At 36.9% G+C, this 22,312-nt stretch overlaps 1 protein-coding gene across 3 annotated transcripts in view; it reads right to left on the reverse strand.

The window, feature by feature from the left end:
• The window catches only part of LOC117174994 (neuroligin-4, X-linked), a 450,915-nt gene that overhangs the window by 64,847 nt on the left and 363,756 nt on the right, over nucleotides 1-22,312 (reverse strand). For all 3 annotated transcript variants that reach the window (XM_033364481.1, XM_033364480.1, XM_033364482.1), the window contains one exon: nucleotides 886-1,219. In XM_033364481.1, the coding sequence (XP_033220372.1) occupies nucleotides 886-1,219 (334 nt within the window). The remainder of the gene's footprint in view (nucleotides 1-885; nucleotides 1,220-22,312) is intronic.

Here is a 22,312-nt window from a genome sequence, read left to right on the forward strand (position 1 = left end):
ACAATTGCGATTTAAACAAAACGTACCACTTTTTCGAAAAAACTCCGGGTATATTCGGATTCAGCGGCTCAAAATACATAAGAATCATACCTTTTTATCCTTAGACATATTATTGCATACGGCAGCATTGCCCGCTCCCGGACTAGTTTGTTCTAGGACAATTTCACAACAACTGTCACAGAACAGTGCCGTTACATAAATCTATAATATTTTCGTTACAAAATTGTAACCATTTTCGTAGAACACTGTTCCTTTAAAGGCCAGAACAGTTAAAGAACAAATCTTTTTAATTAGGTTCTGCCATATAAACGTGAACAGAAGTAGATTGTTTCGAAAAAATTGTTTTAACCAAGATTTCCAAATATATAGTATAGTAGGCGAGTATCATGCTTCAAAAGAGCGTTCTGTCTTCATTTACAATTCGGAACCGTGGAAGTAAAAGAGCACTATTGCGCTTAAACAGAATCATTCAAATATCTTTAACAAATGGAAATATCGTAATTTCCTAGAAGTTTTACGAGAAAATTGCATCAAGCATATATAGTTAAAATTTATGCAAATCAGTTCAAAAGCGTTTTCTACACGGTTAAAATACACGATAAAAATTGCGCCCTTAATGCAATAAATGTTGTAAAGCCATAGTTTCTTCAAGATAAGGCATTTGCAGTTTGTTTTACTAAGCGGCTGTTTACTGTCCCAAATATTTATCCTAGCATAAAGGGAAATTCTGCCGCAAAAAGGGTGGGAGTGGGGGGAAGAGTTGGGAGATTTCCATTGAAAATTATATCGAAATAACAAGTTTTGGAGTGACTTAATATTAGAATCACTCGACTTAGGAGCATGTGCTTGCGGATACTGTGATATAATTTTAATTCAGATGCTTACCCTGCTGCATCCAAACTAGCAAGTGTGTCGGTTGTAGCATTTTGAATAGTTTGAAGTTTAGTGCTTTGTATTAAACCCACGCAGGTAGTAATACTGAAATCTGCAGTAGTTGATGATTCTGTTGTCAAATTCCGTATGCTTAATTCCTCGCCCAATCTATTAAGGGGGTCAAGTCGGACTAAACCATCATAGATGTTGAGATCTGCATATCCACGAAACAGATTGTGCTTTGGTTCTACATCTTCTATTCCAGTACGGTGAAGTTCAGGTATAAGACGTAGCCATACAGAAAGGGCATGTGCACGATAATGATTTTTTATTTTAGGTTTCATTCCTGCAAAGGAACATTGTTAAAGAAATTAAATATTAAGGTGGAAACACATAATGGTGTACACATTTACAGAATTTTTGCAGCCGCGTAAAATTCATCAATATTTACATCTAACTATACTTTTATTTTGAAAATTAATTTATAAGCAATAAGTAAACTTTATTCATCTTTCTGAATAAAGTTTGAGTAAATACTTAAGCACTTTACAACCGAGTAACTATCAATCGGTACATGTCCCGATAAACAAATTCTTTTAATTATATGCTCTATTCGAATCCGCGACTTTTCAACTGCGCATGTACCCTAAAAAAAGAAACGATTGAACTGGAGCACTTTGAAATGTGTATCTTAAAATTTCAGATTGACAAAGTTGTATTTCAATTGTTTTGGGACTATTTGAATTGGTCAGCTATTTGGAATTAATTAAATCTGCAAGCCACATTCGGAGATGTACTCGTTCTATAGTCTTCAGGCATTCTGAATAGGAAAACATAACCTCAAAAACTGAATTAAGTTCAATTCGTGATTTATGATTGACAGAAGAAACGCATGAATCGTTTCAAGTTCTCAATGAAATGGAGTTTGAAAGATGTCAAACTAAATGGAAAACTGCAGGTTTCCTTTTGCGGAAACAAATCTGCATCACGCAATTGATGTTTGATGAAGTCCGATGAACTGTATAATGCAGATTACACTCTTCATTATTTAATTCTAGGGAATGGGAAGTGGTTGCAAGTAAATTTGAATAGGAAAATGCAGATAAGTTAGGGATGTAAATGAACTGGATTTTTAAGATTCAACAATTTGCATCATAAGAAACCTATTTTACAAATATGAATTGCGTAAAATGAAATATCAAATCAATTTAAATATTTTAATTATTATAATATTTAAATTGTAATAAAATTGACTTACATGTTAGTGAAATGCAATTTTATATAAAGAGAAAATTTGTCCATAAATTATAAGGAATTATACAATTCTCTGAATTAAATATTTATGATTATAATAAAATGTAAACATGGACGCGTTCTTGGTTTGCGCATGACGCATGCACAGCCGATGTTTCTCTCTTTCGTATTTATAGAAAGAAGCAGGGTATTGCATTTTACGTTACTATACTACGATAACTATTCGATATTATAGTGATTATAAATTTAAAAAATAAAGTTTTTCTTTTTTCTGGTCTGTAGTTTTCTTATGTGAATAGTATTATTACGATTAACTGTCGTTTTTTAATCTGTAACGAAATATTTTTTGGTGAATCGTAAAATAACCACTACTCCGATTCACTGGTACCTCTAAGCTATCGTCAGAAATCTGCAATTCCTTTTTAAGATACACATTTGATACGGCTTGAAATACAATTGAAACGCGGTCAATCGTTTCTTGTTTGCTGGGTACAGAAAAGCGCGGGTCTTTTTAAAATTATAAAGTATGCACTTGCAATATTACACCATTTAAAGAAATGACTTACGTCTTAGATTCAATTTAAATCATTTTTTTAAGTAAAGAATTTTTCAAAAATATTTATCAGCATTATTATTGATAGTATTTATTGATTTCAAATAGATCCGCGATTTTCGGTACATAGGCAGTTAAAAAGTCGCGATCCTTTAGCATCACTGGGACCTATACTCAGCGTAAACGTTCTGTACATTTTTCTTAAAAAAGGGGTGAAATTTATACCTAACGTTCTTACTGCCATGTAGCATGACAATTACGGAACATAAAGATCGCACTCTTCTTTAATAATGTTACTGTAAGAATAGGTAGCACTTCTGGAATTCTGTAATGTAACTGATATACAATAGAGAGACAGAACTGCTATACCATTAGAATATTAACCGTGTCACAGAAACGAAATATGAGTGATATGGCTGCAACATCACTTAAATGTCAATCTGTCCTGCATATTTTACTTGTTATACAAAATTTTTTCCGTCACTTTTCTATATTAGTTCCGTAAGGATTTTACCAAATAAATACGGTAACGAGATGTTTTTTGCATGTGCCGCGTAGAACTCGCCTGAGTCAGCAACAAGAAATATGATCTAGAAAGATGAGTTGGTCACGAAAGGCAAATTGTTGAATGTTTCAGAAAATCGTTTCTGCGACCCAGTAAAGACCTATAATAATTACTTTCCTTCTTACACCATTTTCGCTATGAAATAACTTCACGTATGGGCATCCATTATCGTTGGGCGGTTTACCAAAAGAAATGTATTCGTTACAAAAAAGTTTTGAACTGTGAAACGTAAAACTAACAAAACTTGAAATTTACCATTTTCAAAATTTTAAAGATGTACATAATTCTCCAATTTGAACCATTATTAATTTTTGCGTATTCAGACTTGGAAGTAAAAAACAAATAAACTTTCTGGGAAAATTCGACGAATAATATAAAAAGCTGTCGTAATTAAATAATGTTTGTTAATATTTTGAAAGTCGCAAACATAAAACTATGTGTATTATTTTATTAAAAGTGTGCCATAAAGACAACTGTAGGATTAAGCCGGGAGCGGGTGCCAATCTGAAAATGTACACCCGATTTCAGCATAATTACGGTAAAATTAAAGCCATAACCACGTCCCACGAACATGAGATAGGTGGTTACAAGCTGTGTCAGAATCAATACGACAATCCGGCAAAATTCTCGCGTACCCTGAGGACACGGAGCGACCCAAGCACGCCCGCCTTCTGCTTCTTCCCCGCAAGGGTTTTAGCATATTCAATCGTCGCAACTCCCTTATAAGGTCACTTTGCCTTTCTTTTCATTCTCTTTGTTTATGGTGTTTCCAGAAACAATTCTCGAAAACATAAGGTTCCAGTATATGCAGCACTTTACATTTTTGACAATTGACTTTATTTCCCAAGGAGTATGTTGGACAACTAGATAGTATGTGTGCTAGATGCTCGCGGTGTGCATGGCACGCCCTGCAGCTATCATGGGGAATGTCTTATCTCAAAATGTGCCGATAGTATGTTTAGGTGGAAATGGCGCCGTCTTGACATGCTAAATTGAAACCCTCCGTGCCCGACTTCAATCCGGGTAATATAAAAAGGCAAAAGTTAGCTCACACGTCATTGAATAAACCTCAACATTTCTGTGGAAGATTCCGTACATCCTGTTATTGAGCAGCTGTTTATAGAAGTTTTTCTACTGTGATTTCTTAATCCGAGCTTTCAGGAGTGAGTACTCGAGATAGATAAGATTTAATTAAGATTTGACTTCTTCGGACTTCCTGACCATTTCAAGAAGAGGTTCTCTTTCATTTGCAAATCTATGTGTTGTACCTAGAATAATCCTGTTGTGAAGACATTCAAGATTCAACATTCCTCAACAACCTGGTCGGCATGAGATGTAGAGTCGCAGAACAGAAAGCTTAAGAGGCATGCTTTTGTTCATATGCATAACCATTTGTGTCTTGATATCAAAGGATCTGAGCTCGTTATTCGTCCATGGAGCCATTCCAAATTAATAGAGTACTACCGCGACGGCAAGCATGTTCATTGCGAATACTTTGTTCCTCGCCGACAGTTAGGAAGACCAAATCTACTACTTGTCTCTGTTTCGAAGAGTATCCATTATAGATGTCACATCCTGAATGCGGCCCTGTAGCGCTTCTATCTACGAGCTCAGGGTCTTCTGGGATGACGTTAAGTTTTCCTCGCTTCAAATAAATCTTGGCGCATTGATCTAACTCAAATTCCATTTTAATTTCCTTAGTATATCGTTCGATAATTCCTAGAGCTAAATGCAGTTGCTCTATATTTTTAGCATAGATCTTAAGACCATTCATGTGAAATATATGAGCGACCTCATGTTTTGGAGTGCGGCGTCAATCGTTCCATGAACCTCACGATGTTTGAATAATACTTTAAGATTTCTATAGGACAGACGATAAGTCTATGAGAGGTAGAATCGTCAGCTTTCCGGTAATCAATTCAGGCCATCGATAGACCGCGCTGGTAGGATGCTGCGTTTTTCCAGACACATCTATCGATGAGTAGGTATTCCCGGTATCCAGCTGCACCTTTCTTTGAACTTGCATTTGTACATTTCTCGCCACACAGGTACCATTGTCCGAACAATCCTATCATTTAGGATGGCTGTGAATATTGTATACAGTGTGTTCAGGTAAGAACTTGGCCTGTAATTCTTAGGATCAGATAAGTTCCTCATTTTCGGCAGGAGTAGCGTGCGCCATTCCACCAAACACTCTGGAATTGGCTCCTCCGACTTTAAATATGAGGTGAAAATATGAGCCAGATACTGATGGATTAAAGAAAACTTTTTCTACCAGAAGGTCTTGATACCAACCGGTCCCAAAGCAAAATAGTTCTTCATACTTCGTAATACTTTTTTCACCTCATCGGTAGTGATGGGTGGGGATTTTTCCTCAGGCGTTATAAAGGCATCACACAGCTTAATGAAGCTATTTATGTTATCTGAGTCTTCGCACAGTCTATGCTGTACTTCGTAGACTTCACTCCGAAATTCGTCGACTTCCTCTGGTTTGGACGGGTGGTCGACAATAACTGGAACGTCTGTAAAGACCCGAGATGCGAACTTTTGAACCTTGGCGGTAAAATTTCTGCCAGATATTGTGTAGTTAATGTTTCTCCGGGGCATAAAGTATCGCTCTTCCTCCATCGGATGCCTGCCCGTGGGTTTGCCTTAGTGTCGCCTTTCTTTTTCTGTTTCTAGCTTGTTCTGGCTGTGATAGAATAGGCGCATGGTTTCGCAGTTGTTGGTGCGAAAAAAGCGATGGCTCTAGTTGTTTCGAAAACGACAGAGCATGCAGTCGTGCCATGTAACCTTCTCATTCAGGGGCCATACTCGCACATTAGCTCTCAAGCAAGTCGTGATTTTGCCGCACTGTACACCTAAAATCCCCGAGATTCTGCCGCTTTATCATATTTACTCTATCTTTATTAGCTTTCCCAGTTCTGGAGTGGTCGGCATTGTGGGCCTAACCATTGTCGGAAACCCTGCGCGTTCTTTTTTTGAACCGCACTTACTACAACTATGTTTGTTGCGTTTATTGTTCTTCCCAGCAGAAGCTAGGGTACGGGGTTCGTAGATCCTAGTAGAGCGCCTCATGCAAGGATAAGTCTTCGTACTCTGACAGGTCGCCCGGTATCCCAGAGTCACCCCTACTGAAAATTTCTGTATAGGTTGCTATATAGGAACCTACATCGGATCCTATATAGGATCCTACATAGGAACCTATGTGTTTTACATATAGGTGCCACCTATAGGAAATGACATAGGATCCTGTATATGTTTCTGCATGGGGCCATATCCAAATGGGCAGTACTATTTTATAGCACATACGGCTGCGAAGAAGTTTTTTTGGTCCTCCAGGAGCACCTAGAGACATACGTATTATTAGGTACCATGAGGTATCATTCGTTAGGTACCATCAGGCAGGCACTATTAGGTGCCTTTTTAGGGAGTGTCCTATACAGGTACCTATATAGGATCCTATGTCCTTTCCTATAGGTGAAACATATAGCATACTATGTAGAATTCTTCGGGACCACCCCCGGAAAATTGTCCGCAAGTGCCTATTTATTTTTGTAACCATATTCAGCGAAGATCCTTGGTACAGGGACCCTCTATCCGCAACCCGAAAAGGCGTTCGGTGGCTTTGTCGAAGGCAAGGTTTCACGAAAGTTTCGCAGGTCCTGTGGTCAGTTTCGCGACTTTGGCTTACTTCCACGACTGTCGTTGAAGCATTTTATATCGAACGATTTATTCCCTGACAGCGTGAAACAAATCGCTAAACATAGGGTGGGGTTTTCATCGATCCTGATAAATTTTATGTACAGTGTTGTTCCACGACCGGCAATTGAAACGAAAGAAGGGTTTTGTCTGAAATAAGGACAAAAACCACTGAGGGGATCTTGTTTTTGAACAACGAAAACTAAGCAAAAATACCGTCGGCACAAAATCTAAACGGCTTATTTTTACGAGAAATCGTGAAAAATCTAACCTATTTAGTCCTAATACATCGTTATTCTGCGAATAAAGAATAATATTAGTTAAATGAATTTTTTCAGTATATAAATAGAGACACATCTTCGGCTTTCTGGGACAACGATATAACTTTTTTCACAAATATAATTCTAATTACTTTTTTATCTGAATATTACTTTTGATATAAAATTAACCGGGATTTCTAAACCTTATCTCAGTTAAAGAAAGTATCGTTAAAACCGACACAATTCTACTTTTCAGGTCTTCTTAAAAAATAAACGTTACATATTATTATATGGGTCCATAACGAATATGTGTGGCATCATTGATTTTAGTATTTCTATTTGTACTGAAATACTTTTATGTAAAACCAATATTTGTTATTAAACTATTATTATTATAGTTTAATTTTTTATAATACATTTTCGTAATCTTTTATTATTTGTTGATGATTTTTGTTAATTTTACAAGATAAGAAGAATATTTGTAGATATATCTTTTTAAGTTTTCAACCTATGTATTGTGATAGTCAAACTAAGATTTAGAATTGTTGTATGTCAAGGTTCTATTCGACATCTTGAAAACCAAAAATTAATTTAAATAATAATTCGTTCCCATTCTCGACTATTAGTATAGTGTTAAAACCTGTAGATTAAAATTGTATTTTAAACTTGAAATGGTTGATAGAGTGGAATATTCTATTCTACCGATATGTGAGATACCATCTCAAAGTCGGTTTCCAAGGTTTCGAAAAATGTAACCATGATTTTTAATAACTGGATTGCATTCGACAAATAATTGTTGCAGTGAATTGACCAAATATATTATTCGGCAACAATTGCAACAAGTAAGTCTGTGTTCTAAACTGGAAATGTTTTCACTTTTATCTTAAAATGTTTTTCTGGAAATATTTTCCTTATTATTGTGTCACCCGACTACACCTACTCCTCTTCAGGTAAAAACTCTCGTTAAAATTATTGTTTGCTGATTTGGATACAAAATTAGCTGGCGTACTTCGTAAGTGTCAATATACAAAAGTGATTTAACCTAGAGTTCTGACATCCGACGACCCAGGCCGCGCCAGGTGGAGCGATTTAACCCTTTCGAGTCAATTCAAATTAGTGAAATAAAACGAATCAAATCATTCTGTCTCAGTATTTTCGTTCAGAGCTTGTTTTTGTTTGCACAATCGTTTAGAAACTACAAATTCATTTACATTTTCCTTCCATTTATTTTAACCATTCCAACACTGAGAGAAATAACTCCTAGATATCATGACTAGGTAAAATATAAAGGGATATTTCGGGTTTCACTCGTGTAAAAAACTACTACGAAACGTCGGCAAACAATTCGTAGTAGTTTTTTACACGAGTGAAACCCGAAATATCTCTTTTTATCAAAATGAATCATCGTGAAAGCATAAAATCTATTATCAGGTAAAATATAGTTGAGAAAAAAAGAGCTGTAAGCACAAGAAAATCCTACTGCTATTTTTTTCTCATTTTCCTCTTGAATCGACCGGTGATTGACGCTTTAACCGAAACAAAGAGAAACATTCTATGACTTTTGGAAAAAGCCAAAAAAGCTCTTGAATTACAGAGAATAAAATCACTCGTTTCCTTAGAAATTACTGTGTTCAATAGATTTTTGGATTACACTTTTTAAATGTGTTAGAATTATTTATTATTATTATTTACTATTTTTAATAATAATCGTACATTTTATAGAAGGATTTGAAATTGTAATTTCCAATTGATACTTTGCATAATGATTATAAAAATTTAGGTCTGAATTATTATAATTTAACCTAACAAAGTATTTTTTCAAAGAAATAATTATTTTTCAATAATTGACTTAGCAAAACATAGTAGGTTTGAGTACAATATCGTTAGGAAGGTAAACACCTCGGAAATGAGAATCTCAAAAATGCGGTGAGGGGGGATAAACAAGACATCGCAAATTAAGTCCAGAAATGAAACACAAATATGCATTCTTTTACGTACAAAATGAAAATAGAGTCTTTATTAATATATATTTCAGGGTTTCGATACGAAAAACACACAAAGGATGTGCGCCTTGTGTCGGAGTTCAATACAAATTTGGTAGCGTTAGTATTTTTGACCAATTCAGCGCCATACAGCCAGTTTTACATTGCGAAACCAAAACTTTTACTTCTTCGATTAAGTCGAAGAAATTCAATTTTTCCAGAATTCAGCGCAACTTGACCATAAAAAACACTCACATAATAATCCATGTGAATAACTTACAACCATAAAACCCAAAAACTTTGAGAACAAAACAAATTACTTTCGGCGAAAAAAATACGATATATCAACACAACGACTTCTGACGCCATACTGAATTGATGGAATGTCACCATGCCTAATGACATGTATGCATCACATACTGACGCGTTCACACACAGTATACTCTGTTCGAAGCTGATCATAGTTTCAGAGATATTCAACATGTCATATTTAGCCCCGCAGTCTGTTTAGCCCCACTCTCCCCTACGCTTAAAAATATGAATAATGTGTTCTAAAATGTCATTTGCAGACTTTGTAAAGTAGCCTAAAACACCTGATAATCAAAACGTTACACGGAGGTGAAAAGAAATTGTTCGTTTAAAAATTTTTCGCAGTTCACACTCAAACTTCATTTAGCTCGATAATTTGCATAAAAATAAGCCCTCCACAACTCAGCTTAATTTTTAATGAGTAGCGTTGTATGGGCTATTCAGAGAATCAATTTTAATTTTCACGGCGAAGTCATTAATTGCCTTAAGTCAATCAGAACGTAATCGTATACAACCAGCTCTAATAACACAGGCCTACGAATTTTCACACCCACAGACCGGACTCGTTGTACCTGAAGGAATTTGATGCGATAAATCGCAGTCGAGTCGAATTATAAACAGCAAGCTATCAAATATCGCATAACATAATATAAAAAACAGGGATCGAACTCAGATTGAATGTGTGCTCAATCTGAAAGATCTTAAGGATAGCTTTAGCAGAAAATAACTATAAAAGAATAACTATTCTCAAGAGGACTGTCAGAGAGAGAGTAGCCGCTGGAGACAAACACCTTAAATATTCCTCACCAACTATCCTGAAAAGGACTATCGGAGAGAGAATAGCTGCTAGGAGTGCTGTTGCATTGTATTCTTAGGTTAATCTTCCTGGTGTTTAGGGCGTGCAGGTTTTTATATTATGTTTATATTATGTTATGCGATATTTGATAGTTTGCAGTTTATAATTCGACCCTAACTATATCCGCCATTTTTAATTTTTTAATGCTACACGTGCAAAGAGCTATCTGCACGTATCACATGATAAAAAAAACTTTACACGTAGAAAATCAAGTGAGAGTTTATTGTTGAACCCCGCAGATATTTTCCCATGTATTTCAGTATCTTCTAAAACTTGAATTTTCTAAATTTCAAAGAACGATGTCTCGGCTTGTAAAAATTCGGTTAAAAAAAGCGGGCAATGGTTTTAAAGTAGAAGATTTGAGCTTTCTAATGCCGTGACCATATTTGCAAAAAAGTAAAAATTCTGGATGTGAGAGAAGCTCATGCATAGCAAAAACCCATGTTTTTTGCACACTTTGGTTAGGATATCTCGGGAACCTAGGGTGATGAAGCAATTCTGAATTCTGACTCGGATTCAGCGCATCAAATTCCTCCGAGTACACTAAGCAATAAGTTTCAAAATGTTTTCCTTGTTAGGGAATACGTGCGAGATTTTCGTGCGTGATAGAACTTTTTGTAGCGTGGTGAATGTGAAGAAGTGTAAAAAAAATTAAAAAAAAAAGAACTTGTGTTAACATGAGTGGATTAACTCAATTTGGCGAGTGCGGTGATCTCCATGTGAGTATTTGACGGCGAAGCGGGATATTGCCAAAAGAGATAGTATTAGAGATTTTGAACTTCTATGCGTGAGGGAAGGAGGGGGTAATTTTCTTCTTTTATTTATTTTGATTTTTGATTTCTAATTTGTGGTTTCAACTTAAATATTCAATATTCCAGGACAATTCTGCTATGAATATTTCAAAATTTCATTATAAAATTCTGGTTTTTGTTTTTTCATTTTCAATGTCATATCTTAAAATTGTCCCATCTTAGTTGGATTGAAATAAGCAATTTTATTGGGAATTTTTATATTTTTATTTATTATTTTTTTTTCAAGAATGAGAAACAATTCTACGTGAGGTGTTAAATTTTAACGATTTTAAATTGAAAATTTTTTTTTAAATTTTCTTTAAAATTAAACTATCTGAAAACAATGCATCCTTAATTTTATAACTTTCGTTTGTTTTAAAGGGTGGCAAATTTCGAATTTTTAATTTTGATATTGAACTCTAAATTTAATTTAAAAAATTATTTATTCAAGACCTTTAGAAACTTTGATTTTGGAAGATTTCATTCAGTTTTTAATTTCCAAGTTAGTTAATTTGAGGATATAATTTATTTCTGAATGTTTCGGAATATTATTAGCACAGAAGAGCACTTTAATTATAATTTTTTTGTTATTATTGTTTGATATTGAGAAATAAATCTTTTCTTAAAATTTTGCTATTTCACTTGAATTTGTTACTTTTTGAAAGTTTCAACGGAACAAAACAAAATGTTCTCATTTTCATTTTCAATTCTAAACTGAATTGACACCGATTTTTTTTCAATTAATCATTTTCCATTGTTATATTCTAGACCTATTAAATTGGTGTTCCGTCGAAAAATGTCATAGAACTCTGCTATGAATCATGTCTGAAAATTATTTTCGTCTGTTCCCGCAGTTCATGGTGATGATTTTCAACTGTATTTAATATCTATTAAAAATTTTGACTACACAGCCATAACAATAGTTTTGATTTTAAAACGATTTGTTGTTTCTCGAGTGTTGTCGATGTATTATTTTCATTCATACATTTGTATTTATGGAAATTTTGTTTCCATCACGATCCTTATCATAAAGTTTTTTATGTATTATTAGCACAATTGATTTTTAGCGTTATGCCGACGAGCCAGGCGAGCACTGGGTGAAGGTTGGTCGGGATACAATTTTTTTTTATTATTACAACATCATTCCTTTTTCGAATGACGCTGACAATACCCACCTTTTTTGTTTGTTTTAATGATATTTACAGAGGCTGCAATGTTTGCGTCGGCAGCGTGACTTACGCATTTGACACACATAAGATGCTTTGGAATTGTCTAGGCATGATTGAAGGAGTTAGGCTACTCATGCCCCCTGGTGCCTGTTGTTCTTCCTCTAGGTGATCGATATCTTCGTTGGGATGTTCATCGTTCTGGATTCTTTGGCATAAATACTTGCGAAAGCCAGTACTATTCGCTAGTTTCATTACTTCGATGATTACATAGGAGCGAACGAGGTATAAGGAGAATGCACTTATGAGGATGCAGAAACCAGCATAAGTTCCGTGACTCAGCCTAGTTTGATTAGTCCTCGATTGGTGTGGAAGGCTTAAAGAGTATAGCTGCTGCTCTAGTTCGTCTAGAGTTTTGGCGTTTGCTTCGAACAGCTCCTTCTTAGCAGCGTGTCCTTCAGAGAATTCTGGGGCATGCTCAAGTGACTAAATTAATTGATGATTTTCAGCTATGATTGGTGAGGTAATTTCTAGGTCTTATAACGAATCTAGCTCGTAAACGGCTTCGGTGGAACCTACAGAAGCGACTAAGGCTGGTAGCGCTGCATCCTTGATGCTCATCTCGCACCCAGGGGCTAGTAGAATTATTCCTATGCCTACGAGGTTTAAATTTACATCCAGTTTGGATAAGCATTTGATTTTTACAGCTGTTTCTATCATAATGGAGTGGAGCCATACACACAGAGTATCTAATCTAGTCCAATATCCTTGAGGCAGGTAAGTAATCTGGATTTCACAAGTTCGTTGAATGTCAACTGTTGGTTTGTCGATCAGTTGAATCAGGTTGATCAGGTTGAATCAGTTTGATCAGAAAAGCTTAGTTTTGGAACATGGTCTTCAATGTCCCAGTATACCGGTTTTAGCTGTCTGTCGCTGAATAAGGCTGGGTGGAGTTGTCCTCTACGAGCTTGGTGGATTACCTAAAGAAGTTTGTCAGCAGAACGGATGTAGTTGTCCAGTCCAGCTTCTATGGCTGTGAGGATTCGATTTAAAACATGTGTCATATTTTGTTCGGAGAAACGAGATTCCAATTCTTTGAATCTCTCGCCACCTGGGTAAGGTCATAGTTATATTTTGTCATTTGATTTACATGTTCTTACGCCTGATTAAGTATTTCTCCGCGTAGATTTGGTTGAGCTCGTTGATTTTGGAATTAATCATCTCGCCATCTTCATACGTCAGCAGACCTGCTACGGGTCCAATCATCCCACCGAGAAAACCTAACAGCGGAGTAGTCCTGCGGAATCATATACCTGGAGGAGCTTTTTAAGGCAAGGATTTTTTAAATCTTCGTGCCAGCTCTTCCTTTTCGGTCTCCAACTCAGCCTTCAATTCCTGGGAGATGGCTCGTTTATTTTCTAGGCTGTATTCAGCAACAGTTTGGGGACATATTTTCTCGTAGTTTTCAGGACATATTATGTGAATCATTCTCCAGTGCCCTTCGCATGATTGAAGATAGCTGTTGAGCTTATTTAGATCCTGGAAGGTGGTCCGTATCCAGGTGCTGGATACTCTTTTCAGCATTTCTTAATACTCATAGTAGAGCCCGTTATTGGTTCCCAGTGGGGTAACCTGATAGGTCGATCCATATCTTTGCCCCCCAGCTTCCTTCTAGTAGGATAGGATAGTGAACAGCAGGCAAGTACAACGGGATTCCCTCATGTCTTCCTAAAAAGAAACAATTGTTAGTTTTGATACTGGATGATTAAGTCGAACACGTGCCAGCAGGGTCAACAATAGTCTTGTTTGTTTACATTATTCAAACATTTTTAGTTTTAGAGCTTATTTTTGTTTTATTTAACCTTAATGGCATACATTCAACTTATCCCTTTCACAGGCACGAGGGGCGATACTTATGTTTTAGCAGTGTGGAATCAGAAGTTTGTTGGCGTGTTTCGTGAATCGATCTCTGTTATCATTTTTTAGCACAACTCTGTGGTCGCCGATTTTACCATTCAGTAGCCTTGACTTTTTATCATAGTATTCCTTGGAGCGAATCTTTGCCTTGATTAGATTATCAGCGCCGATCTTTTGACTTTCGTTTAGTCTGACAATCAGATCGCGGAGACACGATCCGTAAGTTTCTAGTTCCTCATCTTAGGCGAAAGAGGATGGCGTTCCGATAGTCATAATTTTTGGCGCAGTGTTTGATATAGTCAGTTTACTCAATGTGGCTTCTTTCCAATGAGCTATTGGTTTGAAGTCTATAACCCGAGGTGGTCAATTGTTTAACATGGAATAGTTTTTTCAGTTTCCTCATTATATTTCCGATGAAACTCCCTCCTCTGTCTGTAAAAATAGTTCTTGGTGCACGATAGTGAGAGAACAGAGTCGTGGCCACTGCATGGGCAATTATGTTGGAGTGTCAGTTTGGTATGGCCACCGCAATGCAATATTTGCATTGCGAAAAATTATCTTGCTTTATTAGGATGTGGTGATTTCTGTGAGGGGTTGTTGGTAATTTCCCCGCTGAATCCAATGACACTTTATTAAAAGGTTCTGCTGGTGTGCCCGTGATAAGCATGCGTTCGCAAGTGCGGCATCTGACCAGTTTTTGCTCGATGCAGCATTTACAGCCTCGAATAAACTGAGTAACTTCGTCTCGCAACCCTCGCCATGTGTACTGTTCTCTAATCCATCGATAGGTTTTTGTGATGCATTTGTGGCCTCGGATCAAGCTACAATGATATTCTTTAATTATTTTAGGTCTAATTTCTGGCTAAGGAAATTCGATTCTTCCTTGGGAAAGAGTGATAATAATGCCGCCACCCCAGAATATTTCAGAAACGAGTTTTCTCATTTTATTTTGAGTTAACGAACCTAAAAGATCTCCTGAATTGGCCATTCGGCATTGAGTTTGACCATCTCGTTCTAAAGCGAGACTGAGATTCTTTAGACCTTGAACAGCCATCTTCCAGTCCGTATCGTCAAAATGACGTATCATGACTACGATTGAGTAGGTTTTATGTTGCCCTCGAGGAGTACTCAGGACTTGCCCAAGAGTTGGCCGTAGCTCACAAAAATCTTGATGATCAAGACGTTCTGTAGCTGCTAGGAGTCTCAAGATAGGGTTTCCTAGTAGCAACCCGCAGAAGGCGCGTTAATGTATGGTATCTTAACGTTGATTGTAGAAGTTGAGAAAGAAGTAGAATTGACCGGAACAACTTTAGATTTTTTGAAGGTTGAAGCCGTCGTGGCGGGAGTTCGAAATTACTTTGAGCTGGACTTTCCTTTTGTTGGACATCCTGTTTTGATTCTGTTGTTGATAACGGCGTGGACGTTGCATTTGGAGTGATCCTCAATTCTGTTGTTGAAAATAAAGACCTCCTTGTTGGTTGAATGCCAACAATAAGTGATTTGGTTTCTGCAGGAAGGCCCTTAAAACGGACCGTACTTCATCGTGCCACGCCGGAATTTTCATCCAAAATTTCGAGTGAGCTTTCGCATGTCTCCTTCGTGTTTTCATTTTCCTTCTCACATGCAGATAGATTTAGTGCCTTGTCTCCTAGGGGTTTCAGTTCGTGAGGTGTCTTCTCTTCATCAACTTTGGCAGAGAGGGTTTTTTTATAGTTCTCTAAAAATATCTGGACTCTCTCAAAGAATTCATCGTCGTCAAATTCTCGGCAGGGATCAGTTGATTCTAAAGTCTGGAGGAGTTCTTTATCTTCTTCTCCTTCTGATACATAAGTGTACAAATTAATTGGAGCTTCGTCCATTCCTTCGTGATCCCAGTAGAGGGAACTGGTGGTCATATTGTGTAAATCAATCCCTCTTGCCTTGACTGCTTTATCAAACTGAGACACGGATTTTTGAAGTTCCTTTTTCAGATTAATTGCTTTTTCATCGTTTTCTTGTTTTCTCGATTGTGATTCGTCTTAACTTTTGTCGAAGCCGAATGCGCGGCATGGACATCTATAAAGACCTGTGCCGGATCAGAAACGCGCTCTGTATCGTCTAAGGCCCTTGTGGTAACGTTTGCTTCTTCTCCCATCCCTTCACGGGTCAGCCTATCTGCATCTTCGTTTTCCTCGATGCCACTGTGACTTGGGATGTGTTCCCAGGTGACGTCTAGGCGTGTCAAGGCACTTTTTGATATTTCCAATTCTGCCCGATTCTTAACTGGCTTATTGTCGTATGTCTTCCAATCGTTAGCTTCCCATTTCGGTATCCAGGATCCATCGATGTAGACCTCTAATCGGGGTTTTACTGATGGAGAAGACCATGGGCTTGGTAGATGAGTGGCGGGGGGTGCACTTTCAGGCAGAGAATTATCTTTCTCAGATAGAGTGGGTTCTAAACTTGAAAGCACACTGTTGGCTTTCCTGAACATAGGCGGTTAGGATCCTCACTACTCTATGTTTCATTAGGAGACTCGCTTTCCTAGCCTTCCTCTTCGTCTGGTGATTCCGGTATTTATTTTAGGTTCTATGACTTTTGATTTGATTGGTTTGAAGGAGGTTTTCCTGGAAATCGCGGGTTGACTTTTTATTCTGGTTTTGGGTACAAATATGAAAGGATTTCTTTCTAGAATCGATTTTACTTTGGGCTCAGATTCTTGCGTAGATGCTTCTGAGTTCTATTTACCTTTCCTTATGCTAGTGGGCCTTTCAGAAAAGCTTGCGGTTTTCGATTCCTTGTCTTTGTCTTGGGCGGTTGCAGAACGTGTGATCGGTAGAACTTTGAATTGATTTGAGCGATTATAAATGGCTGATATTTGCATTTGTTTTGATGGGCTCACTTCTCCTAAAGACCTTGTTTCTATCAATTTTTCTAGAGGATGGGGAAGCCAAAAGGTATTCAGCTGATTCCTCGGAGTCTGAAAATTCCAGTAATTGCCGTTTATCCGCGATATTTCCTGATAGGGCTTCAACTCCTCTTTTTAACTTTCCTTTCTTGTATTCGAATTAATATTGATACTCATTTAGTCGCAACCGTCAACGAATTAATCTAGAGCCGGGATTATTTACATAATCTATCCAATAGACAGGCTCACAATCACAAGATAGAGTAAATTCTCGTCCGTATAAGTAAGAGCGGAAAAGCTCTACCGCGGACACTACTGCCAGGCACTCCTTTTCAGGTTCTTGGTAGACCTCTTCGAAATGGTTCATAACTTTAGAATAGTAGGCAATGGGGATGTCCATGCCGTCTTTTTCCTGAGTTAACACGGCACCCACTGCATACTCGAAAGCATCAATTTTTAACTTGAAGGGTTTTTCGAATTTTTCTGAAACCTGAAAGTCCCAAAAATTGTCTGACTGCTTTCACAGTGTTAAGGCGTGCGAAGTTTTTAATTGCTATTATTTTATTAAACTTTGGCTTCACTCCGTCCTTCCCAATGATGTGGCCCAGATACGCTACTTCAGTTCTGAGGAAGTCGCATTTGTCAGTAGTAAGTTAAGGTTTGCCGCTAGCAGGCGATCGAATCATCTAGGTGAACAAATGCCTCTCTTCCATGCATTCAAAATGTCCCCTCGGGGTTAAGAAGGTCCTCTGAGCGCGATCCCCGGGGTGCGTTTCTATTTGGTGGTAACCGCTAATCAAATCGAAAAAAAGGAAATATTGGGCGTTCCCTAATTGGTCGAGAATGTCTGTGAAGTTAGGGAGGGGATAGGAATCTCCTACCACTTTCTTATTGAGAGCTCGATTATCAGCTACGATTCGACATTTTCTCTCCCCTGAGGCATACATCTTCTTTGGAATTATCAATAAAGGTGCATTGTAAGGAGATATAGATGGAATAGTAATACTACTTTCTAATTGTTTTTTGCAGAAGGGTATCAACTTGTTCTTGCGAACCATGAGGATGACGATATTGTTTTCTTACCATTACGGCATCATCTATCGTGGGGATTCGATGTTGTACCAGAGGGGTACTTGCCATTGTCTTCCCTTTTAGATAAAAAATATCTGAATAATCTTTGGCCCATTGAAATACTAATCGTCGTTCTTCTTCCGTTAGGTGAGATACAGATAAATTTTGTACCACCTTTTCCACTCGTTTAGAATACTTTCCATTTATTGTTTCTTGCACGTTTTTCGGAAGCTTTTCTAAACCAGAGTCTAGACTCACGTCCTCTTCTAGTGTATTAATAACAATAACGTTACATTTTCCGTTTGCAGCTGAAACTATGGTCTCCTCTAGATACAGTCCTTCAGGAGTTGCGACCCTCTGTAAATATCCATCCTGTATGTCTGGATTTGTAACGTTGATGTCGACAGATTGCCGGGTCCGTGCCTTGATTTTCAGAATTCGGACAAAAGGTTTAATTTTAGGTTTTAGTAATTGCTGAACATCTCTTGATTCCTTTCCGATAAATAGAATCGGTGTGATAAGATCTGACAGTGTGACCAAAGAATTATGGCGAAGCGAAACTTGAAGTTGTTCTTTTCTTAAGTAAGCTCTGCCAATAATTTCATCAGGAGAAATTAGAAAATCGTCTTCCACTACATGAGATGTTTGGTACATGTTGTCAGGAAGATATTGTGAGTTATATGGAGGATAGCAATATGGAAATGGTAGATGAGGAGGGTATTGGTAAGGGTAATTAGGAAGATATTAAGGTGAGTAAGGATAGAGTGGAAATCCTGCCTGTTGATGCGGATATTGAGGTTAAAGAGCGTATTGAAAATAAGTCTGATATGAACCTCTGGCCTTATGTCCTCCAGAATACGGAAATTATTGCTAATAACCCCCTTCCTTTTTATCGCTTGTTGATTTTGATTTTTCTGATTCACCTTGTTGTTTTGAAAAGGGTCTTGTAGACCGTGTAATATCAGGAGTTTTTTCCTTAGTATGCGAAATGTGATATAAAGCCGCTGTTACATTCTCTATGGTTAAGAAGTCAGTCGATTTTTTTAATCGTTCCTCAAAATGTTAAGCGTGGTCGTATGCTTCCTTAATTGTTTCAGGGTTACGGGCGTCCACGAACACAGAAATTTGAGTAGGGAGACCCCTGACAAATGCGCCTGATGCGCATTCAGTAATAGGCTTCATCATACTATGACTTTCCTTGACTCGTCCGTTAACCTCAGTATATTGTTCTGCTAGGGCATGTCGAGTTCCGCTCAAAAATCTTGTCAGGCTATCGTTGTAATCGCTTACTGTCTCGCACTCTTTCAATCTAAAATTAACTATGGACTCGATGTACTACTCGTATTTTCTAGTGGGCGTGAAGTGCTCCTTGAGATGAGCTATCAGGCCATCGACTTTTTCAAAACTGTTTTCCGCGAACGCTTTCTCAAGCGATTTCTTTAAGCTTAGATAGGACTGCCTTAATGAATCCCGGTTCTGTAACACTGGTAATATAAACAGCACCATTTGTAACGTCCTGAATGAATTCCTTTAGATGGGGTTCCTTAGCAGGGAACACTGGAATGTGTTAAGTGCTCTGTTGAAGGGTCATACATACTAGGACAGATGCCATTACAGTGCTTGCATCTAGATTAAACAGGGTACCCCTATCTTGAATGTTAGGTAGATTCCCTGATACATTGACCTCTGATGTATTTAAGCCTGGATCAGGTGCTGTATCGCCCGGGTTAGGCATTTTTGTAAAGTTTTGCAAAGCTTTCTAATGAACAAACTTACTACGAAATTTTCATCTTCTTACGAATACTATTCCCAGGAATAGTCAAAGTGATTTTCTTAGATTTTAACGAACTAATTAATGAGTCAGGGCTGAGCCAGCTGTAACGCAATTGTCTAGAATTTTTATTTGTTTTGATTTGACTTTGATTTAGTGCCCTGAATCAGATTCAAACATTTCGGTTCCTGCGTAAGAAATGTCACTATCGGGAATTTCTATTATTGGTGGGTTTTCTCCCGTAATCGCGATATTCCTACCCCGTGTGTGATTTTCTTCCCTAAAAGTCTGTTGTCGATGCTCAAGAGCGTTTTTAAATTCCAAGTCTATTATTTATACTGGGGCTTGAGCTAATACCGGCAAAGGTTCTTGTACTGGTGATTCACGTCGTTTTGTAGGCTGGATCACACAGGTAGGCATGATCCTTTTCACAGGGCAAAGTAAATTTCGAAAGATTTCCTCAGAACTAGGTACAGTAGAAATTTTAAAGCGTTTCCTTCCGGAACGTTTTCTCTTCTTACAAGACCGTTTTATTACAATGAATTTTCTTGTTCGAACATTAGACAAAAAGTAATGCAAACACTACGATGAACCGAAAAACTAAATTCTCTAAGGTAAAAGTGGATGAATTCTAAGCAAATTTAAATTAAAAGAATAACAATTTAAATTTTTCTCTCTTTTTGCCCTATGTTGGAAAAGAAAATTATACAATCTTTCGACACAGATACACAGAGTCGAAGACTTAATGTATTTCCATATAGTGAAAGAATTGATAAAATTTAATTTAATTAAAATAATTAGTGTTTAACACTGTTGAAATTTGTACTCGACCTTCTGTTGATTTGAGAGTTTATAGATTTTAAGATACACTAAATTTTCTTTTATTCAATTTTCAAAATTAATAGTTTCATTTCTTTGATAATTCGAAAATTAAAATTTCTTCAAATCGGCCCACGTCGATATTGACCTGGCCTGATTAGCAAAATTCTTAATTTTCACCTAAGTTGGTTCGGCGTAAGAAAAATTAGAATTGGTTACAGTTAATCCAACCGAGTTAATTCGAACCAAAGAAATTCACTCACAAGGAAGGTACCCGAGGGTTACCTCACCGATTTTCTTGAAATTGTGATATGTTGTAGAACATCAAAAAATATTCGACACGTATTTTTTTATACGTGCCCATAAGACCATTTAAGGGGTGAAAACCACCCTTGAAGTTCACCCCTGAAAACACATTTTTTTAATTTCTCGAATACAATTCGTAATTTTTTACTGAAACAAAGTGGGTAACACTTGTTATTGAAAAGCACATATTTATGCATTATTTTTAGTCATCAGACTCGCAACCCCCATTTTTTATTAATGAAAAACTATATTTGATGGCCATTTTTTTCACTATACACATTCCAAAATCTGTTGAATCTTGACAAAATTAATTGTTTTATGAACAATAATCAAAAATAAAGTTGACCTGTTCCGGCATTTTCAAAAAAAAATCCCTCGAGGGGGTGAGCTACCCCTCACACTTATACTGTTATATTTCGTTATTCTATTACTATATCATGGTGTAAAACTCTTGGATACTATTAAAATTGTTAAGTAAAGTTGATGTAGTTTGAAATTTTCTGAAATCAGCCCTTACAAATGAATTCATCCCTAAAATTCAATCACAAGTATTATTTTTTCATTACTTAGAAATACCCTCGGACTATTCAGTGGCATAAAACGTGTAATAATATTAGTTCACATCCTTGGTATTGAATTAGAATTCTTTACCCCACTAATGTATCAACCTCTATTTTTTCATAAAAAAATGACACCCTTTTCAATATGAAAATACTAGTTTTTTGAGTTTGACGAAAAAAATCTTGGCAGTATGCACAATATCCAAATACGAAATCGACTGTTCTCACCTTAATAAAAATAACCTATAATAAGGGGTGAACCAGCCCCACAGGAGATATTGTCGTATCTCTATGATTTTATTCTTTTTCTATGGGACTTTCAAAGTTAATAAAAAATTAATGATTCAAAGCAAGAAGAACTAACTAACTATCGAATAAATTCATACGAAGAATAAACGTATATTCATTCTACTTAGCTATGATGTTTTTGTCAGCTGGTGCCGAAAATTCGATAACGAACATGGTTCGCTTCTCAAAGTCAAGAAGAACCATGTCAGGCCTCGAGTGAGCAACAGAAACGATTGTCGAGAATATAAAGTTCCAGTATATACGGTACTTCCCATTCTCTACAATTGACTCAATTTCCCTAGGAGCATTTAGAGGAGCGATATTAAGGTGAATGCCGTAGGAGTGACAGAGATGGTAATAAATTACTCTTAGTGCCGCATTG

The sequence above is a fragment of the Belonocnema kinseyi genome, chromosome 6 (assembly GCF_010883055.1).
Source record: "Belonocnema kinseyi isolate 2016_QV_RU_SX_M_011 chromosome 6, B_treatae_v1, whole genome shotgun sequence".
In the NCBI taxonomy this organism is placed as follows: Eukaryota; Metazoa; Arthropoda; class Insecta; order Hymenoptera; family Cynipidae; genus Belonocnema; species Belonocnema kinseyi.